This window comes from Crocodylus siamensis, chromosome 4 (assembly GCF_052110815.1).
Source record: "Crocodylus siamensis isolate JL-2025a chromosome 4, ASM5211081v1, whole genome shotgun sequence".
Taxonomy (NCBI): Eukaryota; Metazoa; Chordata; order Crocodylia; family Crocodylidae; genus Crocodylus; species Crocodylus siamensis.
In genome coordinates, this window is record NC_143398.1 from 163,564,631 (window position 1) to 163,581,407 (window position 16,777).

The 16,777-nt window shown below is 56.5% G+C and overlaps 2 protein-coding genes across 2 annotated transcripts; both read right to left on the reverse strand.

Moving 5' to 3' along the window:
• Nucleotides 1–1,769: 1,769 nt before the first annotated feature.
• Nucleotides 1,770–7,057, reverse strand: HSD17B1 (hydroxysteroid 17-beta dehydrogenase 1). Its single transcript, XM_090041218.1, has 6 exons — nucleotides 5,976–7,057; nucleotides 5,129–5,290; nucleotides 4,476–4,655; nucleotides 3,983–4,076; nucleotides 2,519–2,702; nucleotides 1,770–2,043 (listed from the first exon to the last, which is right to left on the reverse strand). The coding sequence occupies exons 1-6, from the start codon at nucleotides 6,070–6,072 to the stop codon at nucleotides 1,873–1,875; spliced, it is 888 nt and encodes a 295-aa protein (XP_089897344.1). The 5' UTR covers nucleotides 6,073–7,057; the 3' UTR covers nucleotides 1,770–1,872.
• Nucleotides 7,058–8,452: 1,395 nt separating this feature from the next.
• Nucleotides 8,453–16,622, reverse strand: NAGLU (N-acetyl-alpha-glucosaminidase). The gene is made up of 6 exons (XM_090044736.1): nucleotides 16,206–16,622; nucleotides 13,299–13,446; nucleotides 12,760–12,906; nucleotides 12,310–12,395; nucleotides 11,711–11,967; nucleotides 8,453–11,252 (listed from the first exon to the last, which is right to left on the reverse strand). Exons 1-6 carry the CDS (start codon nucleotides 16,604–16,606, stop codon nucleotides 10,036–10,038), a joined length of 2,256 nt encoding a protein of 751 aa, XP_089900862.1. The 5' UTR covers nucleotides 16,607–16,622; the 3' UTR covers nucleotides 8,453–10,035.
• Between the last annotated feature and the right edge of the window lie 155 nt (nucleotides 16,623–16,777).

Genomic DNA, 16,777 nt, shown 5'->3' on the forward strand with positions numbered 1-16,777 from the left:
TTTTAACAGTAAAGAAGTCTAAACCTACATTGCTGCAATTTCAAGCCATTGCTATCCAACCTTCTGCAGAGAGGGAAAAAGGCTGTTCTCCATCTTTGGGGCAGCTTTTCAGATATTTGAAGATTGCTATTATGTCCCCTCTTAATCACCTTTTATATGAGCTGAACTTCCTTATTTCTCTCAACTTCTCCTTATATAGCTTGCCTTCCACGACCTTTTATCCTTTTACTCACCCACTTTGGGCCCTCTCTAACTTCTCCACATCCTTTTTAAATGCAGAGCCCAGGACTGCACACAGTACTTAAGATGTGGCCTAAAGAGCACCAAGTCATGGCACTATCACTGTGTTCTCCCATTGATGCAGTCCAAAACCACATCTACCTTCTTTGTAGCTGCAAAACAGGGAAGGGTGCAGAACCAGTTGGGGCTCGTATCAGAACCAGAGGCTCACATGTCTGTTTCTTTAATGCCAAAAAAGAAAAAGGGAGGCTCTGAGCTGTCAGCCCTCATGCCTGAGAAGAAATGTTTTTGCACTTGTCCTGAGCATAACCAGAAGTCCAAAGGCATCCTCAAAGAGGCACTTATTGAAGGGAGAACCCCTTCCTCTGCCCCCAGCCTCTTTCATGGGGCATTCATGACTAGAATTCCCCCGGCACCTCAGGGCATGAATTAACTGCTGACATGCCAGCTGTAGGATAGAACTGGGAGGGGCTGGGCACTGGTAGGGGGAGGACGGCCAGGAGGAAAGATGCACAGAGGCCAAAGAGAGAGAAGCAAAAGGTAGGAGGACAGCAGGGGAGTGGTGCAGGAGTGTGTGACAGTGTAGTTCTGAGCCTGGCCAGGGACAGTTCTCCCCTCGTACCTCCCACAGGCGGCAGCTCAACGTGGTAAGGAAGGGCTGAGCATGCAGTCCCAGCCCAGGGCCACATGAACTAGAGCTTCCTCTGCTGCCGCTGAGACTCCTGTGCTCCCCATAATGCAGGGAGGCCAAGGACCATGTTTAGAAGTCTCCCATCCAGGGCAGGACCTTGCCATGGCTACTAAGGGCCACAAAGCTCTAACCAGCTCCTGGAGGATCTCACAGCCCATGTCCAGTGCTGAACACCCCACCAGCAGAGCAGGTCCCCAGTTCACTCCAGCAAGCGGCCTGGCTCATGAAGGTAGGACGCGCACCTCATGCTTAGAGGCTGTAAGCAGCTGCCCACGCTGGGCTCTGTGCCTTGGTTTTGCACTGGGATTTCCCCACGCAGCTAACTGGGTGATAGGTGAGCTGCTGGTTCTGGGAAGGATAAGCTGCTGGTTCTGGAAAGACCAAGCAACCGTGTGCATGATGAAATGTTGCTAATGATCATTGCCTGAGGGAGCAGCCAGAGCCATCACCAGCCCCGCTCTGTGTCCTTCCTCATGCCTGGCACACACAGTAGAGGAGCACCCGGCCCTCCACCCAGATAAAGTCTCCCTGACCCTGCTGGGCCCTGGCCACCTGCCCACCCCATGCTCCATTCTGTTGCTTCAGTGTAGCTTTCACAGCTCTGCTTTGCAAAGATTTTAGCAACTAAGGGGGATTCCTGTGGGGCAGGCAAAACTCAAACAAGGCCCCCTCTGCCCCCATCCCACTCTGCCTTGACCTTCCTGCAGCAAACTCCCTGTGCAGTTTAACCTCCATAAGTGCTTGGCCTCTGCACTGGGGCTGCCAGCAAGATGGACAGAGCCAAGAGCCAGGTGAAGAGGAGATGGATTTATTTAAGCCATTCTACCTCCAGGGAAGAGCAGAGCCCCTGGTACAAACCCAGAGCAATGGGGGCATCCAAAAGAGAAGGGCATCATGTTGAGCCAGGATCACTTGCCCAAGGTGTCCATGCTGCTTCCCCCTTAGGCCTGGTCCTCCTGGGGCTTGCTGGTGGAGAACACGAACTTGTGCATGGCTTGGACATACTCAGAGCCATCGGGGCTCAAGAGCTTGAGCCTGGTGAGTGGCATGAAGAACTGGGTGGTGAAGCAGCGCAGGGGTGGGTTGGGGGTGCAGATGGCATCCAGGAACACCTGGCAAAGGATGAAGAGGTGCAGGTCAGGAGGAGCTGGCTCTCAGGTGAGGCATGGTGCCTGCCAGGGGCTGTCAACCTTCCTTTGGGGCACTGGTCTTGCTATGCTGTCAATGACTGGTGTGGAGCTCTGCACACTGCAGTGCCCCCTTGAGCAGCCCCCACACAGAGCTCCTGTGCCAGAGAGGCCTGGGGTGCAGACTTCATGCATGCCTCTGCTTCCTCAATCACCTGTGTAGGCAGGGCAGAGGAAGCTCGAGCCAACCAGGCACCCCCATCTCCCCAGGGACACGAGGCTAGAGATAGGCTCTAAAAAGAGCAGTTTCTCCTAAATAACAGAGACAAACCACTTTCCCCAAGCCAGTCAGCTGCTCTCACAGGGCTCTTCCAGCTTCTAGTTCCAGGGTTAATTCCAGCCCCTTGTCCCACCCAATCCAGGTGCCTGGGCAGAAAAGTAGCAAGAAGCCAAGAGTGACCTGCAGGACCTCGTCGGTGTCCTGAGCAGCATCCTGGAAGAGACTCTGGCAGTGCTGGGAGTACTGGCGGTACAGGGCATACGTTTTGGGGTCCAGGCCTTGCAGCTCATGGCCCTCAGGGTCCATACTCTGCATGTTGGACAGGAAGCTTGTGTTGACAGGGCCACATTCGATCAGAGTGATGCTGCAGAAAGAGAGAGCGGCAGAAAACAGGGCTGCAACTATAGCCAGCCCATCACCAGCACCACAAACAGAGCCCAATCCCACTCAACAGACACCCCTGAAACAGGCTTCCCCACACAGATAACAGGCAGAGTGCTGCATTTCAGCTGAGGGGTAGAGGCACGTGGCATATACTGCAAGTGGCACATCTTAAAGCAACAGCCCTGCAGAAGTGCTAAAATATGTAAGAGATGCCACACAGTCAGACGACAGGTGCATCCAGCCCAGTGCACTGCATCTCACAGGGCACTGAGCAGATACCAAGGGGAGGAATATTTATGCAGGGCCTATCTGGACTAATCTATCTTTTACCCTTCTCTCCCTCCAACTTCCAGCATTCAGAGGTCTAGGAAGTCCTGATTTTGAGGCTGCACCCTATCAGGCTTGAAACCAGTGGATAGACCCATCTTTCACAAATTTGCCCAATCCCCTTTTGAACCCAGTCAAATGATTTGTCTCCACCATAAAGGGTTCCACAATTACATGCTGTGTGAAAAAAAAAATGTTGTTTGTCTTAAACTTGTTCCATCATTCATCACATGTCCCCTGTCCTAGTATTGTGAGCAACAGTAAACAGCCAGTCCCCATTCACGTTCTTCACACCATTCATGATAGACCTCAACAATATCCTCCCTCTAAGCTGAAAAGCTCCAGCCTGTTTTCTCTCTCCTTGTACAAAAGTTTCTCTAGCTCCTTGGTCATCATTCCTGCCTGTCTCTGTCCCTCTCTGGAGGCTCCAATGCCTCCTGATATCCCTGGCATGTCCACACCATAGGCTGGAGGGTGGCTTTGCCTTACATTAGTGAGACCAGGGCTGGAATACTCGAGCCCACCTCTTGGGTCCACGTTTTCAAACAGAAAAAATGCCAGGCAGGGAGCGGGGTAATGAACTCAGTCTGGTCAGCCTCTCTGAGGGAGAGGGGAGAAGGGGCAAGGGTTTTAATGGACTGTTGGATCTCTAATTTTCCTACAGGTATTCTGTACCCCCTGGAGCCTCTGTGGGGTACCCAGATAATGCGGCTTAGTTTCCCCAGGCTTCGGGGTGGGGAGGTAAGTCAGTGCTATTAACTTTGTGCGCTTCTCTTTAAAAAAAACCACACACACACATCCCTGTGTAACTGAACCTGGCTCTTTTTACTGCCAGTGTTGCCCAGCAGAAGGGTTACGTTAACAAGGCCCATGAAAGATCACACCCTGCTAGAGGCCCTGGCACAGCAAGTCCCTGCACATCCTGGCACTCACTAGATGTTGAACTCCTGCAGGACAATAGCCAGGCTCTCGCACAGACCTTCCACAGCAAACTTGCTGGCGCAGTACACGGCGTTGAACGGCACCCCTAGGACAGGGAGAGAAGACCACCAGCAGGGGTCACACTGCAGGGCACCCGATGGTCCAGGCATGTCATTTCCATCCTCACCCTGGACAGCGCATGTTGGGTGAGGAGGAATTCTGGGTCCCCACTAAATCCCCCAAGGTTTCTCCCTCCCTCTCCAGTGCAGCAGCAGCAGCTGCATCTTGCCCCCTGGGACCAGCCTGTTGTGACAGACCCAAGTCCAAGGAGCAGGTGAAGCAGGAAGACTGGAGCTTCCCTGGGAGGTCAGGGGCAGGCAGGGTTGGACTTCCCCTGGGCCTGATGAAGTATGCCTAGTTCTGGGCAGTGGAGGGCACAGCAAGCTTTAGAAACAGGGCTATGCAGCCTGGGCTGGGATCCTATCCCCCCCACAGGGCTCCTCACCTTGCAGAGCCCCCACACTGCTGGTGATGATGATCTTGCCAGCCTTGCGGCACTTCATGCCAGGCAAGAAAGCCTGGATGGTGTTGATGGTCCCAAACAGATTCACATCAAAAACAGCTTTTATGGCTTCTTGGGAGCAGGTCTCCAAGGGACCCATCAGCCCCACTCCTGCATTGCACACTGGGGCAAGAGAAACACCACACAGACCTGCTGTTACCAGGGCATCCATTAATTCAGTGCCCCCATTACCCACCCACACATCCCATGGTCTGGCCCCAAAATGTCATGACTGATGTGGGCTGAGCCTTTAGGGCTCTCCTTTCGCAGCCCTTATTCCCAAATTTCTGGCTGGAAATTTCTTGTTCCTTTCTCCTACAGACGCCCCTTCCTGCTGAGCCCAGGGGGCTGGGGTGGAAACCCTCCAGAGCTGCTGCCTGAAGGACACATGCACAGCTGGTCTGGCACCTAAAAGAGGACTCGGCTGCATCCCCCCTGGTGCCGTGCCCGTCTGACCAGGAAGCTGAAACTCCTCCATTTTTGAAAGGGCCCCCTTCCCTGCGGTTGGATGCAGGATCAGGAAGTAAGAAGACATGGAGGGAGCAGCAGCGAGGCTGCCACTGGTGGAAGCAGGGGCCCAGCAGGGCAGGGCTCACCCAGCACATCCACACGCTGCTCTGGCACCCGCTGAATAGCTGAGGCCAGTGAGGCCGGGTTGGTGACATCCAGCTGCAGGATCTCCAGGGTATCCCTGTGGCAACCCCGCACGCACTCCAGCAGCCGCTCCTTTTTGGCCAGGTCACGCATGGTAGCAAAGACTAAGAGAGAGCGAGAATCCAGTTGTGGGGGGTGTTCATGATCCCACCCCCACAGCACAGGGAGCAGCAGGGGGATGAGGGGAATTCCTTGTCCCTAGGGGACCCCCCAGCTGAGGCCATGAAATGTCCTCCCTATGGAAACTGTTCCCAAGCCCTGGGCTGGTGTAGGGATGCCAGGAGCAAGGACACCTCCCAAATGCCCCCTCCCACAGAGGAGATACCAGTGCTCCTGCTCAGACAGGCAGTCTAGGCGATGGCCTGCCCCACCAGTGTGCTGGCCGCGAGGCATTGCTTCCCTCCAGAGCCACGAGGGAATAGAACAAGCAACAACTCCTCCAGCCCCTGGGTTGCAGCCCACAGGAGTGATCAAAGCAGGGTACTCATCTGCACAGAACAGGGGCAGCAACTGCCCAACCAATGGCCTGAGAGGCTCGGTATGGTGTTTTCCCTGGTTGAGAATCACTGGTTTCAAAGATGCTGTGCCACCCATGCCTAGGCAGGCCCCTCCCTGCAGCACACCCAAGGAGTGTCCCCATCTCAAACCCACAGCCACCCCTCCTCTGGCCTGGGGTCCTACAGGCCTGTTCCTTCCACACAGGAACACACATGCAACCCAAGGACCCCAGGACACTATCACTAGCCCAAGATGGACATGCAGGCTGCTAAACCCTAGGTTGCCTGTTACCTTTAAACCTCTGGGAGCTGTCGGAAGCCAAGCGCACGGCTAACCCCAGGCCGATCCCTGAAGAGCAGCCGGTGATGAGTACCACGGTCTTTTCCATGGCGCAGATCTTGGATGGCGCTTCAGACACTTCTGCAGCTTACAGAGTTTAAAGAGCCTTGGAGCAAGCTTCCCCTCCCAGCACCAGCTGTACTCTCTTATTTTGTCTGGTGCCTTATCTCAAGGCTCTTCCACATGCCTCCTCTGCCCTTGATGGATTCTCTGTTTTGCCTTCAGGCTCTCAGCCCCCAAGATAAACCTCAGCCAAGGTGACCCAGGTACAAGCTGATAGGGGACTGGATGCCTAGATTCTGTGGGAGCAGGGAGGAGAAGAGGGTGAGGGAGTCGAGGGTGGGCACTGGGGCAGGATTTGGGACTGGAATGAGTCATTGGCAGGGGGAAGAACAGCACCCCTGTTGCCAAAACATGGACTCCATGATCAAGCCATGGCCCCAAGTCCCTGCCAGCAGGGAAGAGCAACTAGCTCATACCTAGCTCCTTTCCCAGAGTCTTATGGATACTAGGCAGGTCTCACCACTCTGTGTGTGTGTCGCAGGGAGAGGGAGGGAGGTGCTGTTCCTACTTTTCCAAGGGTAAGCAGAGGTGCAGGGATAACATGTCTCACCCAAGACCCCTGATCAATCCTGGAGCACAGCCAGGTGCCGACCCCAGGACCTTGAGCCCCAAACCACTGGCAAGCAGTACTGCTTCCCTGGCAGGGGTATAACACATGGCAGTAGTGCCTGGGACCCCTTAACAAGCAGGATCTAAGCCTCTAAGGCTTCATGCTTGCCATAAGAACCATGGGTTCTTGGACCAATTCTGCCCAAAATGATTTCAGCTCCTGCCATGCCGGAGTCTGCAAGAAACCTTAGTGAGGAAACTGCCAGGGCCTTCAGAGAATCTCCCTTCATGCATCGGGCCTGGGGGATACAGCCTGGAGTTACTCCTGAGAATGGGCTCTCACACACACTGGCTTCATCCCTGAACATAGCACAATACCACCCCCTTCCCCCAGACCCCTACAACATCCCGTCATCAACCAAATCCCGGGACGTCATTCTCCCCTTGTACTCGGCCTTGGTGAGGCCGCAGCTGGAGTACTGCGTCCAGTTTTGGGCTCCACAATTCAAAAAGGATGTGGAGAAGCTTGAGAGAGTCCAGAGGAGAGCCACGCGCATGATCAGAGGTCAGGAAAACAGATCTTACGATGACAGGCTGAAAGCCACGGGACTCTTTAGCCTGGAAAAGCGCAGGCTCAGGGGTGATCTGATGGCCACCTATAAGTTTATCAGGGGTAAACACCAGGACCTGGGGGAACGTCTGTTCACCAGCGCGCCCCAAGGGATGACGAGGTCGAATGGTCACAAACTCCTGCAAGACCGTTTCAGGCTGGACATAAGGAAGAATTTCTTTACTGTCCGAGCCCCCAAGGTCTGGAACAGTCTGCCAGCGGAGGTGGTTCAAGCACCTACATTGAACACCTTCAAAAGTAAATTGGATGCTTATCTTGCTGGGATCCTATGACCCCAGCTGACTTCCTGCCCTTTGGCCAGGGGGCTGGACTCGATGATCTCCCGAGGTCCCTTCCAGCCCTAATGTCTATGAAATCTATGAAATCTGCAGAGCCTCTGCCCTCACTCCCCTTCCCCAGACTAGACCCCTGACTCAGCTCTTTCAGCCTCCAAACAGCCTTATGTGGCTCTTTGGAGTAAGGCTAGCAAGAAACCTGCTGAGCTGTCTGATCCTGCCCTATGAGCCAAAACAAACACAGGACCTTTCCTGGGTGCCAAACTGGTGCTATATCCCAGCACCCAGGTAAGATTCCACCCCCCACCCCGGGAACTGTTATTCAGGACAGACTGGCCAACTCAAGATGAAGTGACTTGCCCAAGACACCCAGAGAGGCTGTGGCAGAGCAAGGAATGGAGCCAGCTCTCCCAGGGCCCTGCCTATGCCCTAAGCTTTGCCTGAGCCTTTGACAGCACAAGGGAAAGGGTGCCAAGCAGAGTGCTCAGAGCCGCATGTTCATTTAAGATTCTACTTCCATGCAGCTTGAATGGTATTCTGCTACCTTACCCAGGAAACTCCACTAAAGGGCTTCAGGAGCAGAGCTGGGTCCCATGATGCCACGCCAGCCTGTAAGCAAGCGTGTGGAGGAGGGAGAGGCTGCCCCTGTCCCACCAGTCTCTGGCATGCACAGTATTGTGGCTGGCTTGCAGCTATCAATTCCAGCGGTAACGGTTCCCACAGATGTGCCCTGCTGGCAGGAGGGAGTGAGTCACCACACCCACCCTTCCCACTCTGCTCCTGGACATGTGGAGGGCTGGGAGATGGCATCCCTCTACCGTGAGACCCCTAGTTTTTGAAGCTGCTTCCCTTACCATGGGAGCAGGAGAGCATTTACCCTCCACCCCCCACACACACTTACCCCAACACACACGCGCACACACAGCTATCAGATTCCAGGCCTTTAATCATTATGTCCTTCAGGCATATTGAGGACCTCAGGAAAGTGCTGCCAGTTCCAAGCACTTTTATACAGCTGTATAATAAATGTTAGGCTAACATGCACCCCACCCCCCTGCAGCCCCAGCCCTCAGTAAGGTTTGCTCTGGCAGACAGGAGAGGAACCAGTCAGCAGAGAGAGCCTGAGCTCAGCGGCATCTCAAGCTAGTCCATGAGGGGCAAGGCCTGGGGGAACCTTGAGATGGAGAGGTGTTGGGAGCGGTTCTTCAGTGTATAAAAATACTATCCCAGTAAAAAAATATTTGTAAAGTGTCCCTTTGCTTTAATTTGAAGGCACTGAGTCCTGTGAAGTGGGTTGGCACAGAGAGGGGAGGTAACAATGGCAACCTGGCCAGGGCAATACAAGCCCAGGGTAGGGCCAGCAGCAATGGGGAGAGCCCTGTGGAGGCAGTCAGCTGTCCCACTATGGCTCTGCCACTGCTCAGGTATGCAGGGAGGGGAGCAGCCCTGGGCCTAGCAGAGGCTCTCTGGGGCTACAGGAGGTTGAAGGTGACCTCTGTGAGCTAGCTGGTGGAGGCAGCCAACATGAAGGTGCGCTGGCCTGGGCAGAGGGTGAGAGCTGCAGGAAACCCTGGGAGTTGAGCAGTGCTGTGTCCCTGCCATGGCCCCCAGAAGAGCCAGGCGCATTTCAGAGCAGGCTTACATTACTTTGCTCGTCCCTCCCCACTGCTGAGGTTGAGAGATCTGCCCCTCCTCTGGCCTCGGCTGGGTTCCCATGCTGCCACCTGCTCAGCTCCAAAGCAATTATTTCCCAGGATCTCCGGGAAGAACCTCCCCTCTTGCTTGCAAATAAGGAGCAGCTGGCAGAGGCAGGCAAAGTGCTTTGCGCACAGCAGGCTTTGCCTGCAGGGAGGGCCCTGCCCATGTTCGCTTGGCCCTGTGGTAGTTAAAGAAGCCACAACATGTACAATCCCACCTCTTCTGTGCATCCCCCACCCCCACCCATCCAGCAGGCAGTTCTCTCAGGGGAGAGAGAGCCTCCTGCCATGCATGGCAGTCTGCACGACTGATCCAGAATCCCTCATATTGCCCCAACCCAGCCACAATCTCCCTTCTACCCACCTCCCTGAAACACTGCAAATGGCTACCAGGGACTGGCCCCATCCAAGTACCCAGCTCCCTGGGGGCCAGTGCAGAATCAGATGTTGCAGTACATCGCCTAGGAGCAACTTTTACCATCAGCTGCATGGCAGGGATGGGCAGGGACTCCCAGCCCAGTACTGCTGCCTCCTGGTTCCATCCCTGCCCACAGGGAGGAGTCTGCACATGCAGTGTGAGCCCCTTGCTTGACCTCTCCCTTCAGGCTCCTGGCCTTCATCCAAGCCTTGGCAGGGGCTGAGGGTGAGGGAGACCTTGAGCCTTCATTCCTGCATCTCTGGGATGCAAAAGACCAGGCAGAGGCAGAGACCTGTGCCCTGCATGGATGCCCCCTCTCCCTGCTTCCCCCATGGCCTAGACTGGCCCCGCAGGCAGGCGCCTCTGACACAGGGCCCCTTCATGCAGCCCCCATGCGGATCCTCTGCATGCAGCCAGGGTAGTATTTGAGGAAGATCTTCCGGACAATCTCCAGTGTGTCCCCAACTGGCTTGGAGGAATAGCGCTTCCCATTGTAGATGAAGCCCCTCTCCACCTGGAAGACAGCCTGGTTGAACTGGTCTTGGTGGAAGGGGGTGCCAGTGTTGAGACTCTCCACCAGGGCTGAGACAAAGAGGCTCCAGCGCACACCATAGTAATCCAGCACCAGCCCCCCAAACTCCTTGTTGGCATAGTCCAGGATATTGCCAGTGGGCCCCCACAGTGTCAGTTGGTTGCGGGCATTCAAGTCATACAGCTCAGCTTCCTTGTCACTGGTGGCCATGGCCTGAGCCTCCTCTAGCCAGCGGCCCAGCAGGAAGTGGCTGTCGCTGGACAGGAGGCTGTCCAACTCCGGGAGCAGGTCATAGACCAGCACGCCTCCGGCAGTGAGCAGGTCTGGCAGCGAGTGGCTTTGGAAGGCCTGCTTGATCTCCAGGTAGTAATCACCCACCAACTGCTGCATGGCCTGGCGGGTCACATCCACCAGGTCATAGCGGAAAAGGGGGCTGGCACCCAGCTCCTCTGCAGCACCCACCAGCAGGTGCCAGGCCTCATAGACGTCACTCTTGTTGTACCACAGCTCCGTGTTCATGCGCAGGGATGGGCGGTGCACCAGGGGACTGTGGTTGTGGTTCACGCAGGGCCCTGAGCAGTTGTAGACGCTGTGTAGAAGCAGCTGCCAGGCACCAATGGCCCTTGCGTTCTTGGCACCATAGCGCCGCTCAGCATAGTTCGCGATCCACAGCGGAAGGTCGAGTGGCTCCCAGCGCCAGCCCAGCTCATTCATCAGCTCGTACATCACATCATTCTGCTCAATACCCTCTGGGGTCAGGCCAGTGCCCACCATGGTGGAGTTGGGGAAGTGCCGGGCATCAGAAGGGCCATGGTTGACGCTCTCCACTGCACCAAAGAGGCCATGGTTGCCACCAAAGTTGTGAAGCATGCACCAGATGAAGGGCTGCCCGTAGAAGGACTCTGTCCACAGGTACACAGGCGCCGACTCAGCGGCAAGGTCCAACACAATCATGCGACCCAGGGGCACGCCCTGCAGCAGGGCCCGTACCTGTGCCGGCTGCCAAAAATCTGGCTGGTGGTGGAACAGCCAGCCCTGCATGAGCCACAGGGCACGAGGGTCAGCTGGGGACAGACAGAGCGATCAGTCAAGGACACAGTGATGCCAAAGCCCCCTGCTCCTGAAAACAGCCCCTCCCCTTCCCCATACACATCACTGCATTACAGTATCTGCATATGGAGCTGGTGAGGGAAGGAATCTCTCGACTCCATTTTGGGGCATGGCTGTGACCTCTTCCTCACACTTTTTGCTTTTACTCCCCACACACATACACACACACTACAGACAGAAGGCAGTGGCTATGGCATTCACCAGGGATGCAGGGGAATGGGAGAGCCCATTTCAAGTTCCTGCTCTACCCCATTTGGACCAGGGCCTTGAACCTTAGATCTCACATCCCAGGTGAGAGCCCTGACCTAGCAACAGACTGTAAAGTGGTAGGTCTCTCCTCCCTTGCCCACCACTTCCCTTGGTTCTCAGCAGAAATCCCACCCTAGCCTGTGTCTCCCTGCCTTTCTCCTACCTCCAGTCATAGATATGAAGACAGCAGCGCTGATCCCTGACAGGTAGGCAGGATCAGAGGAAAGGGGCCTCATCTCATTGAAGGTGTCAGCACTGTAGATGTGATCTGTGCCAAATTCCTTGATCAACTCCTTCAAGAAGAGGGTCCCAATCACTTGGAACATGGGGTCCTGGGGGTCCAGGAGGTAGGAGCACGAGTACGAGCAGTCAAAGTTGCCCCAGCTGCCAAGCCTAGTGACATTTACTCGAGGGAAAACCCTGTAGTGCAGAGAAGCAGCCATGAAGTAAGAGCAGGGACTGGGGCCCTGTGCATCCCCACCATGCACCAGGCCCATAGACTTCCCCAGAGACTGCCACAGACAGATGGAAGAGAGACAGAGCCAGGCCCACCCAGAAGACCAGCCTATAGAGGCTTTACCGGGGTCTCTGGGAAGGCAGGGAGTATATCTGTTGTTTCCTGACACACAAGGTCACGTCATAGCTCAGAGTTGCTTATATGCACTGAGGAGCAGGGAGATACTCATCAAGAAGCATCAATTAAGCCAGGGCTAAACAGTGCCCTTTAAGCCCCACCCAGAAGCATGTACACATGGCACGTACCTCAAGATGCCCTGGGGCACATGCCCCGCAAAGGCTGGCAGCACTGGGATCATCCCCAATGACCGCATCCTCTCTAGGATCCTGTACTGGGAGAGAGGAGGAACAACGGCATCACGTGGCTCAAACAGGAAGGCCGATGCTGTTCAAGAACACTTGGAGAGGGCTGGGCTACCCCGTTGCTGGGTTATGCATGTGCCAGTGCATGCAGTCATTGCTGGAGTCCCACAACTCTCAGACACAGGCCAAGGGGAAATGTAGTATAGGCCAGGGTGCACTCTCAGCTCAGAGAGAAGCAGCAGACCCTTGGGCTCTCTGGCAGCTCTCCCTGGCTGAAGCAGAGAGCAGCATGCTTGGGCCTTGCAGGGGAATGCATCACGATGGACATGTGTGCATTGGTCTACCTGACTGTCACCCCTTCCCCCACTCCCCGCAACAGTCCAGACCAGGTACCTGTAAGTAGAGCTGCTTTAGGTTCCAGGCATGAGGCAACGGCCCTGCCCACTTGTGCAGGTTCCCCATGCGGTTCCATGCCAGGAAGGCTGGCCCGGTGAAGTACTCATCTATCTCTGACTGGTTCAGGCCCAAGGACAGGTACACCTGGAGCAGAGGGGAGGAGGGAAGCACGCAGAGAGCTAAGTCAGCGCTTCTAGCTGCCTACCTTTGGGCTCCAGTGAGAGGACAGGGTTAGCCTCAGCCTCTGTGGCTCCTCCTGGGTGGCCCAGAGGCTGCCAATACCGAGGTGTGGCTGTGTCAAGGTGTGTTAGCTTGGATGTGCTCCATGCTCAGCAACAGCAATGCAGCACATTCCTGTCAGGAACGGGAGGCAGCAGCCTTGGCCACCCAGGATAGTGGCATACCCGCTATCCTCCAGAAGCAATTGACACGCCTCCAGATGCAATTCCAGTCACTGAGGAATCAAAGCCTCCCAAGAAGCACAAGCAAGGCCCCCACCCCATGGCCTCCCTCAAGACACAAAGCAAATACTCAACCCTCTGCCAAATAGCCTCCTGCCCAGTGAATGCCAGTGCCAGGTTGATGCCACTGAGCGCCATCCAGTCGATCTCCCTCTCCCAACGAGCCCAGTCCCACCACACGTACGAGTAGCTCTGAGTGCAAACATTTTGGTAGTAGCGAAACCTGGGAGGGCAGAGGAATGGAGGCACATTAGCAAACATGCCGAGCACCTGGTAAAAATCCCCTCCAAGATCTCTCTGCAAAGCCAAGCCAGTTAGGGCAGCAACAAGGGATACCAGGACATGGGGACCTCCCTGTAACAGAGGCGCGAAATGACAAAGATGCATCCCCAGGCAGCACTGGCCCCACTGGGGCTGGAGACTTACTTAGCCCACAGGTGTGAAGTCTCCCATACCATCCCCGATCCCTTATGTTTAACATTTCAGTCAGGACAGTTCTGGGCTGATTCCACCCTCCCACCCCAATGGTAGCAGCTAACGCACAGCCTAACTGGGAGGCTAAATCAGCTGCTTCCCCAAGGCTGTACCTCCCCTTACATAAGTAGCAATGGTCATTGTCCAAGGCTAGTGAAGTGCAAGCAGTGAGCAAGGGCAGGAGGAGGAAGTGCCAAGGCCAAAGAAGAAGTGCCTTGCAAAGCAGATCACTCCCCTTTCATCTTCTGCTGTGCTGGCACTGCGGGGGAAGTTTCTCACTGACCTCAGCAACCAACTATCACACGCTGCTCTGTCATACAAAAACAAAAAAGGCTGGGCCCATCCCTGCAACTCCCTGAGCGTGTCCTTTGGAGTTAGGACAGCAGCAAATGCAACCTGTTGTCTGGCTCTGTGCCTTCAGGTTGACAGGGAGAACCAGCTACACCAGATGACCAGCCAAGCACCAGGGCCAGACTTATATGTCTTTGGAGGGGAGATACTCGGTTTCCAAGGGACCGTATGTGTTACCCCTCAGCTCCTGGAGCCTTCCTTCCCTCCACGTGGCAAAACTGGTCACGTTTTTCAACCTCCACATCCTTCCAGGACCTTTGCAAACTTACATGCGGGGGACAGATCCTCTAACAAGTCCCAGGGTCAAAGCTAATTGTCAGAGGGATGCTGGAGTGAGACTGACTCGACTGGGGACATGGCAGCACACACACAGGGAGCACTGGTCCATATGGACAGTGCAGAGACAATACTGCATGCCGCTGGAGCTGCTCCAGTCCCTCATGGAGGCTGATGCTTTCCCAGGCAGCTCCCAGCAGCTGAACATGGCTCTACTGCAAAACAGGGCCCTTCCCATGACAAAACCCTCTTCTGCATCAGCCCAAAACACTCCAAGGGAAGCACAGCAGAATGGCTATGGCAAGGAAGTGACATTAGCAGTCTAAATCAGGACAAAACTCCCCCATCTCCAAATCCCAGTCATTCTCTCCCCAATTGCTCAATAAGATGTGTCCAAGTACACACATGGTGTAAGCTCCACTGAGTTTGTTGCCTCACACCACTGGCAAACGCCCATTGGACCCAAGGGCCATGTAAGATTGGGTTTCAGAGGGCAAGTGTGCCTGCAGTGAAGGGAGAGGCTCCCAGCTGCAGAAAAAACTCTTGAGCCCTGGTGGACAAGCAGAAGATAGGCAAAGAAAAACCCAATCCAAGCCTCCTCCACACCTGCATAGGGGTAGGGCTGCACTGGATGGAGCTCTTGGAAGCCCGCTTTTAAACCGCCCCCGCCCCCGCCCCATGTGTCCTCAGTCCCAGGGCCTTGGAGGAAGGAACAGGCAACTGCTGGTTTTCCCCTTTTCCTGAGGAGACTTCAATGGTGGGGAGAATCTGACAGGGAACACCATCTCAGAGTCCCAAGGAGGCCTGTCGCCCACAGGGGCACAACAGTGGGATGCAGAGTTGTGCCCTCAGTAAACCAGGGAGAAAAAAACACGTAGCACCTCCAAACACCTACCTCAGGGCAACAGCAGTGCAGGGAAGCTGGGCTAGAGACTGCACCCAGGGGCTTCTCTTTGCTCCCTACGCTAGAACTGGCCCCAGCAACCAAAAGCACCAGCGACATCTCCCCACCATCACCACCTTGCCTTAGAAACCGAGCCAGAGGAAGGTGAAGAGTGACCACAAGCACGACAGACCAGCAGCAGCAGGTGGAAGTGCCCATGGATCCGGGCTCTAACTACCTGTCCCTGGTGGCTAGTCCTGCCTGCAGGAGGGGCTGGCTCCAGTCAGCTGAACCCGCCAGGATGGTCCCCAGGTGCCTGGCCACATAGCCATGCACCTGAGGAGAGCAGTGATTGCCCCAGCCACCCTGTCTGGACTGTGCATGGTGAGACATGTCCCCGTGGCCCGGCCTCCGCATGCACCAACTACAGCCATGCACTTGAGCAAGCAGCTTGACCCTCAGAACTATCAAACCCAGGAGCTCCTGTGTGTGTACCTGTGTGCACGTGTGTGTACCCGTGTGCACGTACATGTGTACATGCATGTGCATACCTATACAAGTACCCATGCGTGCGCGCATACCTCTGTGAGGACCCATGCATGCACACATGGGCCCATGTGAGTACCTGTGTGCCTGTGAGCACCTGCATAACCACCCATGTGTCTGTGCGTGTATCCACAGGAAGACCTGCGCATGCACACGCATACTCATGAGTACCCGTGTGTGTGCGTGTGCACCCGTGTGAGGACCTGTGTGTACGCACATCCCTGTGTGCGTACCCATGTGAGCACCTGTGTGCACACGTGCTCCTGTGCGTGTCCCGGCACATGCAGACCTATGTGTGTGCACACGCACCTGCGTGCCTACCCATGTGAGCACCTGTGCGTGCGCATGTGAACCACCTGCGTGCAGGCGCGCAGCCGCGTGAGGGCCTGCGTGAGCACCTCCGCGCGCCCCCGCACGTGTGCCCGCGCGTGCCGCGAGGCCCGGCGCGTTACCTGTGGGGGCTGGCGCCGCGGACTGGGCCAGGCAGGCGGGGCAGCGGGTCGGGCAGGCGCAGCTGCGCGCCGCCCCAGGCCACGTGGGCGCCGCAGAAGTCGCGCAGGTAGCGGTAGGCGCCGGCGGCCGCCGCCACCCCGCTGGAGCCGGCTACGTGCAGGCGCTCGGGGCCGCCGGGCGGGGAGCTGAGGCGGTAGCAGTCGCCGCCGCCCGCCGCGCCCAGCGACCGGTTCACCGACACGCCGATGGCGGCGGCGGCGCGCGGCCCCAGCACCCGCCGCAGCAGCTCCCGCACGGCCGCAGCCTGCCGCGCCTCGCTCGCCCGCGGCCGCTGCCACGGCGCCTCAGCCCGGCCCGCCGGCGCCAGCAGCACCAGCACCAGCAGCGCGCAGAGCGCCATGGCCGGGCCCGCTCTGCCCCGGCCCCGCCCCGCCCCGCCCCGCCCCGCCCGCGGCCGCCCCGCCCGCTCTGGCGCCGGAGCTGTCTGTAGGCAGCCTGGCCCGGTGCTCGGCCGCCCTCGCAGCCCTTCGTCCCCATCTCCGCCCGCAGCGCCCCTGCTGCTGGAGCCCGA